Source organism: Rattus norvegicus, chromosome 1 (assembly GCF_021556685.1).
Source record: "Rattus norvegicus strain SHRSP/BbbUtx chromosome 1, alternate assembly SHRSP_T2T, whole genome shotgun sequence".
NCBI classification, from domain to species: Eukaryota; Metazoa; Chordata; class Mammalia; order Rodentia; family Muridae; genus Rattus; species Rattus norvegicus.
The window spans coordinates 132,438,794-132,453,693 of record NC_141534.1 but is presented as its reverse complement, the minus strand read 5'-3'; the positions used below and the strand labels follow the sequence as shown (position 1 = coordinate 132,453,693).

The 14,900-nt window shown below is 49.3% G+C and overlaps 1 protein-coding gene across 3 annotated transcripts in view; it reads left to right on the top strand.

Moving 5' to 3' along the window:
• The window catches only part of Lrrk1 (leucine-rich repeat kinase 1), a 134,647-nt gene that overhangs the window by 97,546 nt on the left and 22,201 nt on the right, over positions 1-14,900 (top strand). For all 3 annotated transcript variants that reach the window (NM_001191624.2, XM_087557003.1, XM_087557012.1), the window contains 10 exon segments: positions 356-468; positions 888-1,102; positions 3,451-3,615; positions 4,195-4,367; positions 5,459-5,579; positions 5,949-6,108; positions 7,619-7,895; positions 11,171-11,342; positions 13,648-13,811; positions 14,206-14,345. In NM_001191624.2, the coding sequence (NP_001178553.1) occupies positions 356-468; positions 888-1,102; positions 3,451-3,615; positions 4,195-4,367; positions 5,459-5,579; positions 5,949-6,108; positions 7,619-7,895; positions 11,171-11,342; positions 13,648-13,811; positions 14,206-14,345 (1,700 nt within the window).

Sequence of the window (14,900 nt, the reverse complement as noted above, 5' to 3'; positions counted from 1 at the left end):
AAGCAGCATGCAAAACTTGAGTGCCATAGAATGTGTTGCCTTAAGGTTGAAAATCTTGAGTCTTGTAAGAGGAAGTAGCGGCCATCTTAGTAGTAGTAAAAGAGTGGGGCATGTGTTGGACGGGGACCCTGTCTGAAGCTGTGGGGACCCACAAAAGACAGCACTAATGTTATCATTCCTGATGCTGCAGGGGCCATGGTGGGTTTAGTGTTTTAATGGAACATTGACATTAAGGCCTAAGGCATGTGTCTTGGAGTGGAGCTTGACAGTGGTCACCACAGACTGGGAAGGCTTATGAGAGCCATAGGCCTGTGTCCACGAATGCATTTCCCTCACGCTGACTTGTTCACTTCAGTAACCCTGGTCTCCGAGAGCTCCCTCCGGAGCTAGGCCAGCTGGGAAACCTCTGGCAACTGGACATTGAAGATCTGAACATTGGCAACGTGCCTGCAGAGGTCAGGAAAGAAGGTAGGGGCTCCTCCGCTCTGTCCCACTCGCAACCTTAGAAAGATAACTGACGTTCCCTTGGTGAGTTTTAAGAATGGGATTAGTAGGTAAACGAACCCAATTCCAGCCTCATGGTTTGGGGAGATGCTGAGAAACTGGCCCCAACATAGCAGCTACCCACGGTGACATGATTAAAAACAGTTAGGTAGTAAACTATGCCAACTAAGGCGGCCAGATGTCATCCTTGAGTCCTGACTTTCACACTTAAGCTTTGGGGTGGTTATTATCGTCCCTTCCCTCACTAAGACCCAAACATCTTTCCTTGCAACTTATAGAAATGGTCCCTTTGGGATGGAACTTGGCCTCCTAAAACATGGGGGTGCCTTCCCTTTCTACACCAGCCGGGGCGCCCACTCTTTTCCTCCTCTGACTTCTCACAGGCCCAAAAGCAACGCTGTCTTTCCTGCGTGCTCAGCTGCGCAAAGCAGAGAAGTGTAAACTGATGAAGATGATCCTCGTGGGCCCCCCACGCCAGGGCAAGTCCACACTCCTGGAGATCTTACAGACAGGGAAGGCCCCGCAGCCAGCACACAGCGAAGCCACTGTCAGGACCACCAAGTGGGAGCTCCAGAGACCAGCAGGCTCCAAAGCCAAGGTGAAGAATGGTGGACATGCAGTCCCTGTGGGCGGGAAGGACCTCCCCATGGGCTGTTCTCTGTTCCCCTGGAGATCCTGGGCCTTCTGAGTCCAAGGCCCAAGATGTTCTGTGCTGCTCTGGACCAGCTCTTGCCAAGATCGACAAGTCTGTTCTTTCCATGACCTCGCTGTCTTTCTATCAGAATGGAGTCAAGGCTCTTGGCCAGGGGTTCTTGACCTGACTGTCTGTTGGATTCCCCTGCGGGGTTTTTAATGAACATTTTCTCAGGCTTCAAACCTGGCCTCAGTGACGTAGACTCATATAGGCGAGGGTGGAGCTCCCCTGGGACTAAGAACAAAATACCACGGAAGGCAGTGAGAGATACCTCAGCATCCAAACTCCCTTAAAAGCAGAGCAGGAAGGCATCCCAGGATCCACGCCCCCTTCCTGATGCCTGCTTTCGTTGAGTTTTCCAAAAGTTCCAGTAAATGTTTAAAATGAATTTTTCACCAACCCGTTCATCACCCTCGCTTCCACTCAGGACCAAGCAGGTAGAAGTAAACTTTTGTTTTTTAACCTTTTGAAGCAGAGAAGAGCCTGGGGTCTCAGGCATGCCACTCATGCTAGCTACTGTTATGTTGTGTTAGGACCAAAGTATGAAATACCGCGCAGGGACGACTTAGAGGAGAGCACGTGTACTTCGGCTTGTGGTCCCAGAGGGTTCAGTCCATGGTTGCTTGGCCCCTTGTATTGAGCAGAAGAACATCATGACAGTGGTTGAAGTGTGTGATAAGGACAGCTGTTCACATCATGGGGGACAGGAAGCAGGCAGTGACAGGAAGTGGCCAGATAATATTCTCCCAAGGACCCGCCTTTAGTGACCTACTTCCTGTACGTATGCCTTACCTCCCTAAGTTCCTAGAACTTCCTGAGGTTTCACTAGCAGAGGACCAAGTGTTCAAGACAGAGACCTCCAGCAGGCATTTCAAACTCAAACTGTAACAGCATTCCATCCAAAGAACACACAGACAGCAGCTCTACCCTGAGTGCCAGACAATGCCACACTTATCTGTCACACACGTGATTCTGTCTGCCTGCGATAACTCTGGGATCCAGGGTAGAGAGAGGTTTACAGGGCAGAAAGCTGAGAAGCCATGTCCAGCCGGGGCATGGTTTTCTTCTCCAAACCCAGTACAATGAGCGGTATGTTTGACTGCAGAGTTTCTCCCATAAAACCCCCTTCCAAATCGGGGAAATCCAGTTTGAGCAATGGAGCCTTTAGGTTGAAGGTGTAAGCTAATGTACGGTGGAGCTGGTCCTCTTAAGAATGGGGACCTTGGGACCAGAAGGACGGGTCAGTGGGACAGCCTGTGCTGAGCATGGGCAAGGCCATGAGTTCAATCCCCAGCACCCAGAATAAAAATAAAAACAGGGTCCTGTCTTCTCGGTTCAGAACACGGAGATAATGAATACCAGGCCCACTCAGAGCAGACAGGGAGTGACTAGCTGACTCACGTCTGAAAGTTCTCTAGAATAACCAGAATCTTCTACAGTCCCCTTGGCTTTACTGTTTTGACAGTGAGTCAGTCACTTTTGCTCCCAGCTGCTCTTCAGTGAATAGGCGCCCAGGCTTGAGGGGTGGACGGCATGAAAGCCCCCGCCTTCACATTAAAGGCTGACGCTGCTCTTGTGAGCAACGAAGCCCATCCCCCTCTGTGCGGCTGACCTTTAGCTGGCTGAGAACAGCTGTCTGCTTCATCTTTGTACAAAACCAGGTCAGCATGCTGTCTATGCCTTGGAGGCCAAAATGCTGCCTCATGGAAATGACTCCTGGCTATGGCTAACTGCAGCCTCGGTTTCTCCGCCAGCTCTGAGCTCATGCAGTGACAGAGAGACCATTTACACAGCCTTCCTGGCAGTCCAGTTCCTGTTGTTGGATTCTCACGTGGGAGAAGTTTCCCATCCTCGTTGGTGGCCTCTAACCTTTGACCTACATGAGTTCTGGGACGCCTCCTCCTCCATATGGGCCTTGCACAGAGGGTGGGAGCCATGATGTCAAAGTGGGGGCCCTCCTGCAACCAGATGTCTTCCAACTGTGGGAAGCCTAAGATAACTAACACAGCAGGCCACGATCTCCTCAGATACCCTGCTCTGTTAGCTTCACATAGAAGCCCCCAGACGTCTACCTTTGTGCCGCTGGGCTGGATTCCCTGGTCAGGATTGTTAATTCCTAAGACACGCCGGAGCCTGGATGTTTCCCATAGCCATGACTTTTCCAGATCCATTACAAGTTGTACATTTCATTGTAATTTCCTTGCCTCTGTGGTCACTCAAATGCCCCTTTCTGTGTCTTATTGTTCAAGTAGGTTGAGTCTGTGGAGTTCAACGTCTGGGACATCGGGGGCCCTGCCAGCATGGCCACAGTCAATCAGTGCTTCTTCACAGATAAGGCCCTATATGTGGTGGTCTGGAACCTGGCCCTGGGGGAAGAAGCTGTGGCCAACCTCCAGTTCTGGCTTCTCAACATTGAGGTAAGGAGCCACCCTCTAGAGTTCGGGTCCCAGCCTCCCACAGTTCTGTGGTCTGAAGTGCTGTGCGGACTACAGAGAAAAGGGACCACACAAGGAAAAGACTCTATTCTTGTTGAAGGGCTCCCCCCAGAGGGCCCAATGTCTTCCAACTGTGGGGAGCCCCACGACTTGGTTCTTGGTTGATTTTCACATCAAGAACCAGAGGCCTCCTGGGCCTGAGGGCCCAGTGTGCTTGCTATACCCTTATTTACCTTAAACCCTATAACCTTGTGTGTGCAAGGCAGGCAGTACTCCCTCTCCGTGTAAAGGTGCCATTGGCCTGACACAGGCTTCTCCCTCAGTAGACAGAAGGACCAGGTCTCCCTCTCCATGGGCTAAACACATTGCATGAAGCAGATCAGTTCATAAGAGTCCGTGCCCCTCAGTTCATAATGGACCCATGATCTTAGAGTCCACAGGAGGGTGGCTGAGCATGGACCACTAACATCCAAGGTTGGCACACTTGCACGTTGAGGAAACTGTTCTCCACTCTTTATTCAGAGCAAAGATACAGGGCTTAGCTGTGGGGTTCTGTTTCAGGCCAAGGCCCCAAACGCCGTTGTGCTGGTGGTTGGGACACATCTGGACCTTATCGAAGCTAAATTCCGAGTAGAGAGGATCGCAACACTGCGTGCCTACGTGCTGGCCCTCTGCCGCTCACCATCGGGGTCCAGAGCTACAGGATTCCCAGACATCACTTTCAAACACTTGCAGTGAGTATCGTCTACTCTCTCTCTTGCCACTACAAGACGGGATCACTAAGATCCCATCCTGCCTGGGATCTGTCACGTGTATGAGACAGGCTCCTCTGGACAGAGGGTGGCACCGTGAGCAGGGGATGACCCATTGGATGATTAGAGAGAGACAGGGTCTCCAGACTCCATAACTGTCTGTCCTTCCTTCCTTCCTTCTTTCCTTCCTTCTTTCCTTCCTTCTTTCCTTCCTTCCTTCCTTCTTTCCTTCCTTCTTTCCTTCCTTCCTTCCTTCCTTCCTGGGCTCTCTCCTCCCATCAGGGCCAGTGCCTAGAGCACACAGCTCCCCTGGAACGAAGACACGTGAACGTGAGCACTGTCCACAGTACTTTCAGATCAAGGACCAACATCCCAGTCCTTGTGTTGGCTCTAACTAGATCTGAGACAGCTGCTACGTCTGAAGCAGCTGCAGAGTGTGAGGCAGGGCGGTCTGGTGCTGAGGAGAATGGCTACCCTGGCTGTGTTGCTCAGTTAACCTCTTGTCAGTGGCCACCACCTTGCCAGGGTTGTGACGCTCAGACCATGCATCTGAGGCTCAGTAACAGAAGTGAGAATCCCTGAGCAGACTAAATGGGTGTTGCTTCAGCTACTCTTGGATTCCCTCACTCTGGGTGTGATGGCATGGGTGCTGGGACACAGGTCAGCCTGACTCGAATGCAACATCAGGATTTGGGGGCGGGGGGACCCCTGGTATGCCCCAAGAAAGACTTGGAAGGGTCTTCAATAGCAGGAGTGCTGGCTGGTTCATAGTCAAAGCCTCAACAAGCATATATCTTTCCAAGCTAACACCCTTGGGAAGCCCAGTACCTCTGGGCCTTACTCTTCCTCTGTGAATTCAGTCTATTGGGAAGACAGACCAAACTGGCATGCTATAGGACATCCAGCATGGGGCTGTGCACAGAGAAAGGCCCCCAAAGCCTTCCTATTCTCTCTTTTAATGACTTCTCGAGGTTTGTCACCATTTGGGACAAATCTCCAGGGAAACTGGGATGTTATGCGCCCTGAAGCAAAGAGGTGGCATGTCGATTGAGCCCCAGTGTTTGCACATACAGCGAGATCTCCTGCAAGAATCTGGAAGGGCAGGAGGGGCTGAGGCAACTGATCTTCCATGTCACGTGCAACATGAAGGACGTGGGCAGCACTATCGGCTGTCAAAAACTCGCTGGCAGGCTGGTGAGTGTCCCCGCACGCAGTCGGGTCAGAGGGTCCTGCTTCCCACTACTGGGATCCACGCTTCTGTCCCCTTCCTTGCTGTAAGGCACATGTCTGTGTTTAAGGTCAGTAGTTCCAGGTGGGAGCAGGGAAGGATCAGCGGCTCTCACAATAGACCTGGCATGACTAGATCTGCTGTGACCTTGTACGTTTGTCCCCCACCTGAGGTGGGGCAAAGCCATGCTCTGAGACGTGTTTGCAGTTCTAATGCCGTAAAGACATGTCTTCTGGTCCTAAGACCATAGAGTGGGATGATAGTGGGGAGTTTTGGTGCAGGCGACACATACTCCTTACACCTGAGAGGCCCATCTTTGCCCCACCTGCACCCAGATCCCCAGGAGCTACATAAGCCTACAGGAGGCTGTGCTGGCTGAACAACAGCGCCGCAGCCTGGAAGATCAAGTACAGTACCTGACGGACAGGCAGCTGGAGCAGCTGGTGGAGCAGACGCCTGGCAATGACATCAAAGACTATGAGGACCTGCAGTCTGGTAGGCCAGGAGTGGGTACCCAGGGAGCATAGGTATAGGGGACCGGAGGCTGGCAGAAGGTGGGGCGAGACACCTGGGAGGCTCTTGGTCACCACATCTCCACCTGGGCCCTCAGCACAGCAGGCTAGCAGGTTTACATGACAGCGCTCAACACCTCCTGGTGTCTGCCTGCCTACCTGCTGCCTCCCTCCACTTCTCCCTGCTGCCTCCCCTCCACCTGCCCCTTTTCCACTGGACAGAGAACATGGCAACTACCCTGCAGAGGACACACGTAGGCACAAATCGAACTGGTCACCACCCTCCAGGACCTTGGTCCAGGAAAATAACTAGGTTAAAAAACAGTTACAACCAGTTCTTACTGCTCATGGTGGTTAGCATCCAAAATGTCACCACAGCTATCTACTGCATTGTCGGATACAGACCACTGCTCCTGGTGAAAAATAAGGTTAGGTTCTTGCCTACTTCTGGTCACACTGTCATCAATGAAGCAGTCAATGACCTTGTTTCACACATGACTCTGTTCTGGTTTCCTTTCATTTGTTGTGATAAAATGCCCTGACCACAGAAACTTAGAGGAGGAGAGGGTTTACTTGGCTTACAGTTCCAGGTTCCAGTCCATCACTGAGATTAAGTCAAAGCAGAAATCCTGGAAGCTCGTCACATCACATCCATAGTCAAGAGGAAAGAGAGACAAACAGACTTCTGCAGGCTGATGGCTCAGTTTCTTGTAGCTTCCTTCTTTTTTTTATATTATTTAGGATTCCCTGTCTAGGGAATGGTGCCGCCCACAATGGGCAATTTCAATTAATAATCAAGGCAGTCTCTCACAGACCAAACTGATGTAGATCACTCCTCAACTGAGATTCTTCTAGGTGATTCAGGGTTGTATCAAGTAAACAAGAACTAACCAACACATATATCTTATTTAATGACTTAACAGGTATTGCTGAATTATTATTAGCTCATGCAGTGGCCTTTATATAGTTTCTGCTTCAACACTGTTTATCTAATGCCGTAGTTTCTCTATAAATCCCAGTCTTGCACTTGGAAACACTAGACAACCTTTTAGCCCTGTTTTTGAGGGTCATTTTAGACAGCAAAATTATCCCAGATGCACAAACATTTTAAACATGGCAATAAATAGACCATAAAAGGGACACTCACGGGATAAGAGCTCAGTTAGGAACATGTACATAAGACAAAGTACATTTTTCACGCAGCTCAGCAAGTGCCTACGGGGAACTGTGAAAGCGGGCTCAAGTGTTGCTTTCGGAGGATCACGAGTACATTTCATCAAGTGGTGAAATTTCCAGATACTAAGTCTGAGAACAAAGACTACTTGTAGTTGCCTGGCCATCAGCTCAGGATATTGGCAAGAGTCACAGGATGTCACCAGGCTCCAGCTGCCCACCATCCGATGGGCCTGGCATGGCAGAAATATTGGCTTCATCCTGAGTCCCCTTGGGTCCTTATGTGGTTCTGACACAACTTCCTCCCTCCCTCTTTGCAGCCATCAGCTTCCTCATAGAAACCGGAACCCTGCTGCACTTCCCAGACACGAGCCATGGCCTAAGGAATCTCTACTTCCTGGATCCCATCTGGCTCTCTGAATGCCTACAGAGGATCTTTAATATCAAGGGCTCGCGGTCGGTGGCGAAGAATGGGGTGATCCGAGCAGAGGACCTCAGGATGCTGCTGGTGGGGACAGGCTTCACGCAGCAGACGGAGGAGCAATACTTCCAGTTCCTTGCCAAGTTCGAGATTGCCCTTCCGGTTGCCAATGACAGGTAAGTCCACAGGCTGGGCTATGCTGAAGAGAGGAATGGGGTCTTGAGGATACTGGAGGCCTAAGATTTCCAGGGCTACTACTACCAAGATAACTAGATCCTGGGGATATCCAGTTGCCCGACATAGGACAGCAGGAGGGAAGACAAAGGTCCCCACATTGATGATCCAGTATCTGGTGCCATGGGCTACTCTTGGGGCGGTTGGAAGAAATCCACTTATTGAAATCGGTTAGAAAAATATGCAAGAAGAGTTCCCCTTGGAGCAGATCTTGGCTTGGTTATATGATGAATAAAAAGAATCTATGACATGGACACGCATGTCAGTTACACAGACTCAGAATGCACTTTCAGATCAATAATGGCACTGAGGGTGGCTGGCTTGGCAGGCTCAGACCTGGGCCTCCCCAGTGTCACTCCTGGAAGGCTGGTGTAACACTTGGAAGCAGGACCAAGTCCCCTGCTTTCTTTTCTCTGCTACCTCATCTCACTGGGCACGTCATCCGCAAGGCCCCAAAATGTCCCTATCATGTGCTTCTTACTCCACCCCTCCACTGTGTGACCCTGTCTTCTGCTTATCCTGAGGACATCCATGGCCTCCCCTGTATCCAGGTTTCACTTGCTACCAGGTTTACTTCCCGATGAAAAGAAGGAATAGAAGGTGCTATAAATTCCTTCACTGTAAATGCTAGGCCATCCCCAGCCACATAATGAAATTTCTCACCATCCTACTCAGACCCACATGGGACATGACTCATCCTTTGTCCAGTGTACCCCATACTGTATAAGCCACCCCCTTGCTAAGTAGCCACCTTGGTTATAAACTTAACTGTCCTGATATGGCTTTGCTTACATTTAATCCCTAAAGCACAAGGTACTGATGTTGGAAAATTATGGCAACATGTTGTTATAATTGTTCTATCATTGTTTTATTATATAGTGTCTTTTGTTATTTGGGTAATGTGGTGGTTTGAATATGTTTGGCCCCCATAGACTCATCTGTTTGAATGCTTGACCCACAGGGAGTGATACTATTAGGAAGTGCGTCCTTGTGAGAATAGGTGTGGCCTTATTGGAGGAAATGTGCCACCATAGGGTGGATTTTGACATTGTATGCATAAGAAGAGCCATCCTCTCCTGGCTGCCTTCAGATCACAAGATATAGAACTCTCAGCTCTTCCAGGCCCATGCCTGCCTGCACACTGCCATGCTTCCTGGCATGATGACAATGGACTGAACCTCTGATCCTGGGACTCAGCCCCAATTAAATGTTGTCCTTTATAAGAATTGCCTTGGTCATGGTGTCTCTTCACAGCAATGGAAACTCTAACTAAGACTGGTATTATTTTCTTAAAGCTCATTTTGTCTGATTTTAAAATAACCACACACTGACTTCTGAAGGCCTTTTAGCCTTTAATTCCAACTGTGCTCCCTTCCCTGAATTCTTTTATTATCAATTTATCTGGGGATTTCTATTACAACAGTTATCTTATTGACAAGGAATTATCCAACACAATGATCTCTGGTTTAAATGGGAATATACCTAGCTCATTTAGTGTGATTAGTTTTATAGTTGGGTTCAAGTCTAGTAGCTAATCATTTGTTTTATATTTATAGCATTTAGTTTGTTCCTTTGTTTTGTTCTACCTTCTTCTGGGTTAATGACTTTCTCAGCCTTTCTGTTCATCCTACCTGTTCTAGATGCTGTCTTCCACTAGGTGTTAGGATGCCCATCCTTAGTAGTGTCTTCTCACAGGCCTCTTCCCCACATCACCCACATTACTCCACGTCAGCACTCAACTTCCTGAGCATCACAACTGCCAACACCCCAAACCCTGCAATGGGCCCCTGAGAGGGCTGAGGAAGGCACATGGGGACCAGAGCTCTGGTGGCTACCCAGTCTCTAGATGTCCTGGCATGGGTCTGTTCACTTCTGGGTTTGATGCTGATATGGCCATGAGGCAGCAGCTAGTGCCCAAAACCCATAGTCCTTTGTGGGTTATCTGCCATAGAACACACCACTGCGCTGTGCCCCACTCCAGAGCCCTACCATAGTACCACCAGAGACGTCTAGGAAGCTGGACTGGTCTCTGGAAAGCCATTCTAGAGATTCTGCTGGTGTAAACTGGGTATCCATGGAGACAGCCTGCTTAGCTGTATGGGGTTGTGGAGGGAGGTTCTCAAGACCTTCTAGCTCCCTTATGGGAACCATGAGCAGAGTCCTAAAGAGAGAACCCTCGAAAAGGAATTCAAGGTCCGTGGTTTCCAGGAGACACAATCTTGGGGCAGACTTTTTGGTCCTGTAGCTCGTAGAATATTTCTGCTCCTTCTTCAGTGTTCCCTGAGCCTTAGGTGCAGGAGCTGTGCTATAGATGGATCATTTGCAGCTGGGAAATCTACAATCAGTTGTCTCTGCATTTTGACCAATTATGATAATAGTCTCTGTCAGCTGCCAGGGGAGCTTCTCCGATGTCAGGTGTGAGCAACACTGGTCCATGACTATAAGGATGAATTTTAGAATACAGTCCGGAGATTCTCTGGTCTCCATGGGCCCTATACACATGGCACACAGAGATGCACGCAGGAAAAACAGCTGTATGCATAATAATAATATTTTTTAAAAGAGGAAAGAATCCAGCTGCTGCCTCTCCTGGATACCCTGTGCCTGCTCTACGCCTGCCCCCTCAGCTCACAACTTACAGCACGTAGTGGATGTCACTTTCCAGATGCATTTGTAGGGAGGGACTTCCCAGCTGTCAGCTCTTTTAAATGACAGCGGACAAGCACGCCGAGGTCACGCAGTGATACAGCGTTTTAACGATGACCATGTGCGCTTGCGTTCTCATAAAACATTTGTTTTGTGCGAAGTCTCTGTGTTCTAAGTTTTAAGGCCGCTGTGTTGTTTTAATTGGCCAAGAACAATAAACAGCTTCGAAGACCAGAAACAGTTACCCTGACCCCAATATCTGCGTTGTCCCCAGAGCCGTGCAGCTGTATTTGTTTTCCCTCCATCAACCAAAGTCGATGTTAAGTGATTGCACAACCACAGCTCAGTTTTCTGAGAAGCAACTTCGATTTGCTGTGTCTGGCATTTTTACGCCTTTATATCTTTTCCCTCCGCCTCAGTCTAGCTTCTCGAACTCTATAGGGAGGGCCTCTGGCAAGCTGAGCCTTGTCAGCAGAGGCCTTCCCACAGCCCAGTCCAGCATCTGCAAGGAGCAGGGTGCTGTAGCAGATCTCAGGCTGTGGTAACCAGCCTCTTCCCTTGTGTGTTTCAGTTACCTCCTACCACACCTCCTCCCATCCAAACCTGGGCTGGACACCCACAGCATGCGGCACCCAATGGCTAACACCATCCAGCGGGTGTTTAAGATGAGCTTCGTGCCTGTTGGCTTCTGGCAAAGGTTCATAGCACGGATGCTGATCAGCTTGGCTGAGATGGACCTGCAGGTAGCGTGGTTTCTGAAAGGGGAAGGCATAGGGGTGGAAGAGCTTCTTAAAGCACACTGTTAGGGGAAGGCTATATCCTCTGTGTTAGTGAGACCTGACTGAAGGTTGCTTTCCTGCAGAGATGTAACTGATGCAGTGCCAGGAAGCATACTTAGCATGAATCCGTTGTCCTTGGCTAGGAATGCCAAGTTTTTAATCCGTCTTGCTTAGACTACTCCCTCCTCGAGTTAGTTAGCCATTTCCAAGTCACTGTGAAACTTGTTCTAGCAGAAGCAGGGTCCCCCACAAAGCCACCATGGTTTTGGTGCAGCAGCTATGATCCGGGCCAAGAACTAGGATTTTAAATCACGTCCCTGACATCATGGTCTTGCTACCCTGGGTATACACAAGGAATCCATTACTGACAACAACCTTTCCCAGATCACCCAAATTTGCAAGCTTGGTTGTAAGCACCCACACCTAAGTATTATGATAAGGGCAACTCACTGGAGTTGGTTCTCTCCATTCCTCTTGTAGGCCCCAGAGATCGAACTCAGGTGGTCAGGCTTAGCAGTGAGCATCTGTACTAAGCCACCTCACTGAGAACCTAAGGGTTAGATACTCATCCCATGCCCAGCCTTCATCACTCGGACTTTGTAAAGCTCATGGTGATACCACTCTACAGCCAAGCTTGGAATCATCATTGGAAAAAAAATCCCTTGGCTTTGGTCACAATGAAGAGCCAACCCATGGCTTAAGTTCTGTGGGTCCAGTCAGAGTTATGGAGAGGTGGCCAAGCTGCCAGTCAACAGTAATTTCCTGTAAGACAGTCCCACAGAAGTAATATTTGCCTAGAGCAGTAGTTCTCAATGTGGCGTTCACAGACCAGCAAAATTACCTCACCTGAGCTCCTGTGAGAGATGCTCACTGTCAAGCCCCAACTCCAGATTTACCACCTCAGAAACTTCAGGATGGAGTCCTGCTCTGTTGTTGACAGGACCTCCGGGAGTTCATGCCACACTCTACAGTTTGTGAATCTCTAATGTGCACTCCGACTGTTGAAATGTTGAAACTTTTTGACATTGATCTCTGCTTGAGTTTGCTTTTGCCACCCTCTAATTAGAGTGCCCTTATTGAATTATAACTCCTTGGCTCAGTAAAGATGGTCTTTGATCGTCCCATTTTATGGGAAGAAAAATAAACAAAAGAGGATGAAAATCAATCAAAACCGTTGCAGCCTGTGTTGTGGATGTCGGGGACGTGGCGGGGGTGGATGGGTGGGGAGGGTGTCTCTTTCTGATGTCAAAATGGTTCACTGTCTAACCTTGTGTGCTGGCGCTGCCTCTCCTAGGGTCCCCTCTGTCCTCTGCCCTCCATTTGAACTGTGTCCTGCTGTCTTCTAAGTGGGAGGTCGATATCCCCCCACCTCACACTGTGGGAGGCTGAGGTCATGGGGAGGGGGATGGGCTGGGAGGGAGCACCAACAGCATGTCTGGCTGAGAAATCGGTGCAGGAGGAAATCCTGTTAGAATTCAGACAGGAGAAGGGGGAGAAGAGTTCAGCCTCGCATTCATCAGAGACACGCAGATTCGAGAGGCAATAGCAGCGTCTCCATTTGTTGAGCTGTCACAGTAACAAAGAGCCCTGGTGGGTGGGCAGTGAATGTGATAATAGTCTCTTCCTTTTCAAACCCCTCTGTGCATCCAGAGCCTTAAAACTGCCAGACCCTAGACCTGGCATCCCACTGCTGAATGTCTACACTGAGGGAACTAGAGAAATCTTCATGAGCTTTTCATGTTCGTGGCACTGTTATCTTGAAGGGACCAGAAGGGCCAACCCACTAGAAAGGAATGGTTCAGAAGTCACTATCATAGGAAAATTAACTTTAAGTGATTTTTTTTTATAGCAAGGGCTCCGTGATATTTTCAGAGCACACCTTGTTTTTTACATCTGCGTGTGTAATAAGAGAATTCCTGGACTCAAACCTACTCATACCTTCCTGCTGGGGGTTAAACTGTTGACTGCTTTTTTCTTCTGCTACGTTTTTCTGCATTGTCTAATGCAGACGTCCACTTGGGAAGTCTGGGCGGAAAGTCTTCAGAGAAGAACAACCTATTTGTAATCCCTAGGAAAATCAGTTCCCAGGGTACCCTGGAGACCCTTCCACACCATTCGGCCTTTGACTTGGTGGGGGGGCGGGTAGCAGGCGTGGGAGGCACGGGTCCATTTATCAAGATGGGGCCAGCTCGGCCTGCTCGGAGCTCCGCACAAGGCCAGCGAGGAGCCCAGAATTCTTAAGCAGGGTCCTTTCTCTCCCGTCTTTCAGCTTTTTGAAAACAAGAAGAATACGAAAAGCAGGAACCGGAAAGTCACCATTTACAGCTTTACAGGGAACCAGAGAAACCGCTGCAGCACATTCAGAGTCCGAAGGAATCAGACCATCTACTGGCAGGAAGGGCTGCTGGTCACTTTCGATGGGGGCTACCTCAGGTGGGAACACTGGGGGAGCCCCCAGGCAGCCGTCCTGTGAGAGCCCTGACTCAGTGTCCTTCCCACTTGGAGTCCCGAGTCCTCTGCTCATCGTGGTAGCTTGCTAGAAATAGAGACCCTCCCTGTGAATGTCCCTCTGGCCCCATCTTCCTACCCTCCCCCAGCTCCTTCAGGATAGACTGAGGGAAGCCATAGTCCAGGATTTAAGTTCACTCCAGTTGGGGGAATAGGGACAAGGACAAGTTAGATCATAAAAACTTTTAAATAAACAGGAGAGTCACCTCAATATCCTGCAGGGCACACCAACCCTTAGGGTCCTGATTAAGTCCATCCTTGGAAACAGGGAAATCGCCCCAGGTTCTTGACGGTGCTCCTTTTTGTTTCCGGGTTACAGTGTGGAATCCTCAGACGTGAACTGGAAAAAGAAAAAAAGCGGAGGGATTAAAATCGTCTGCCAGTCAGAAATGAGGGACTTCTCAGCAATGGCTTTTATCACAGACCACGTCAACTCCCTGATCGACCAGTGGTTCCCCGGTAAGAGAATATTCTGGAACCAAGTCTTTGATCATGCTTACATATATGCATGTATGTATGTATATATGAATATGTATACATATGTGTATATGTATATATTTGTCTATCATATATGTATATATACATATGCACATATATGTGTATGTGTGTATATATGTATGTGTACATAATGCACATACATATATATGTATGCACACATATACATATCTATGTCATATGTGCATATGTATATACATGACTGCCTCTTTGAGAAAGCAAAATTGCCACCAGGATTCAGCCCTTTGCCGAGAGTCCTGCTCCAGGCTGGGGTGGGAGGTCCTGTGGGATAAGTGTGACACAGGGAATGTGTCACAGAACAGAACTAGCTAGGTCTCCTGGATGTCCAAAATATTTGGGGAAGGTATGTCTCTGGGTCTCACATGTGGTCAATGACATTGTTAGTGTGAGTCATACATGTGTTATGTAATCAGTGGGATTGACACCAGGGGGACCCAAATGTGGAGGACAGTCCCTGGTGTAGGGTCAGTGAGGGAGGAGGGCAGAGCTGCAGTGTCA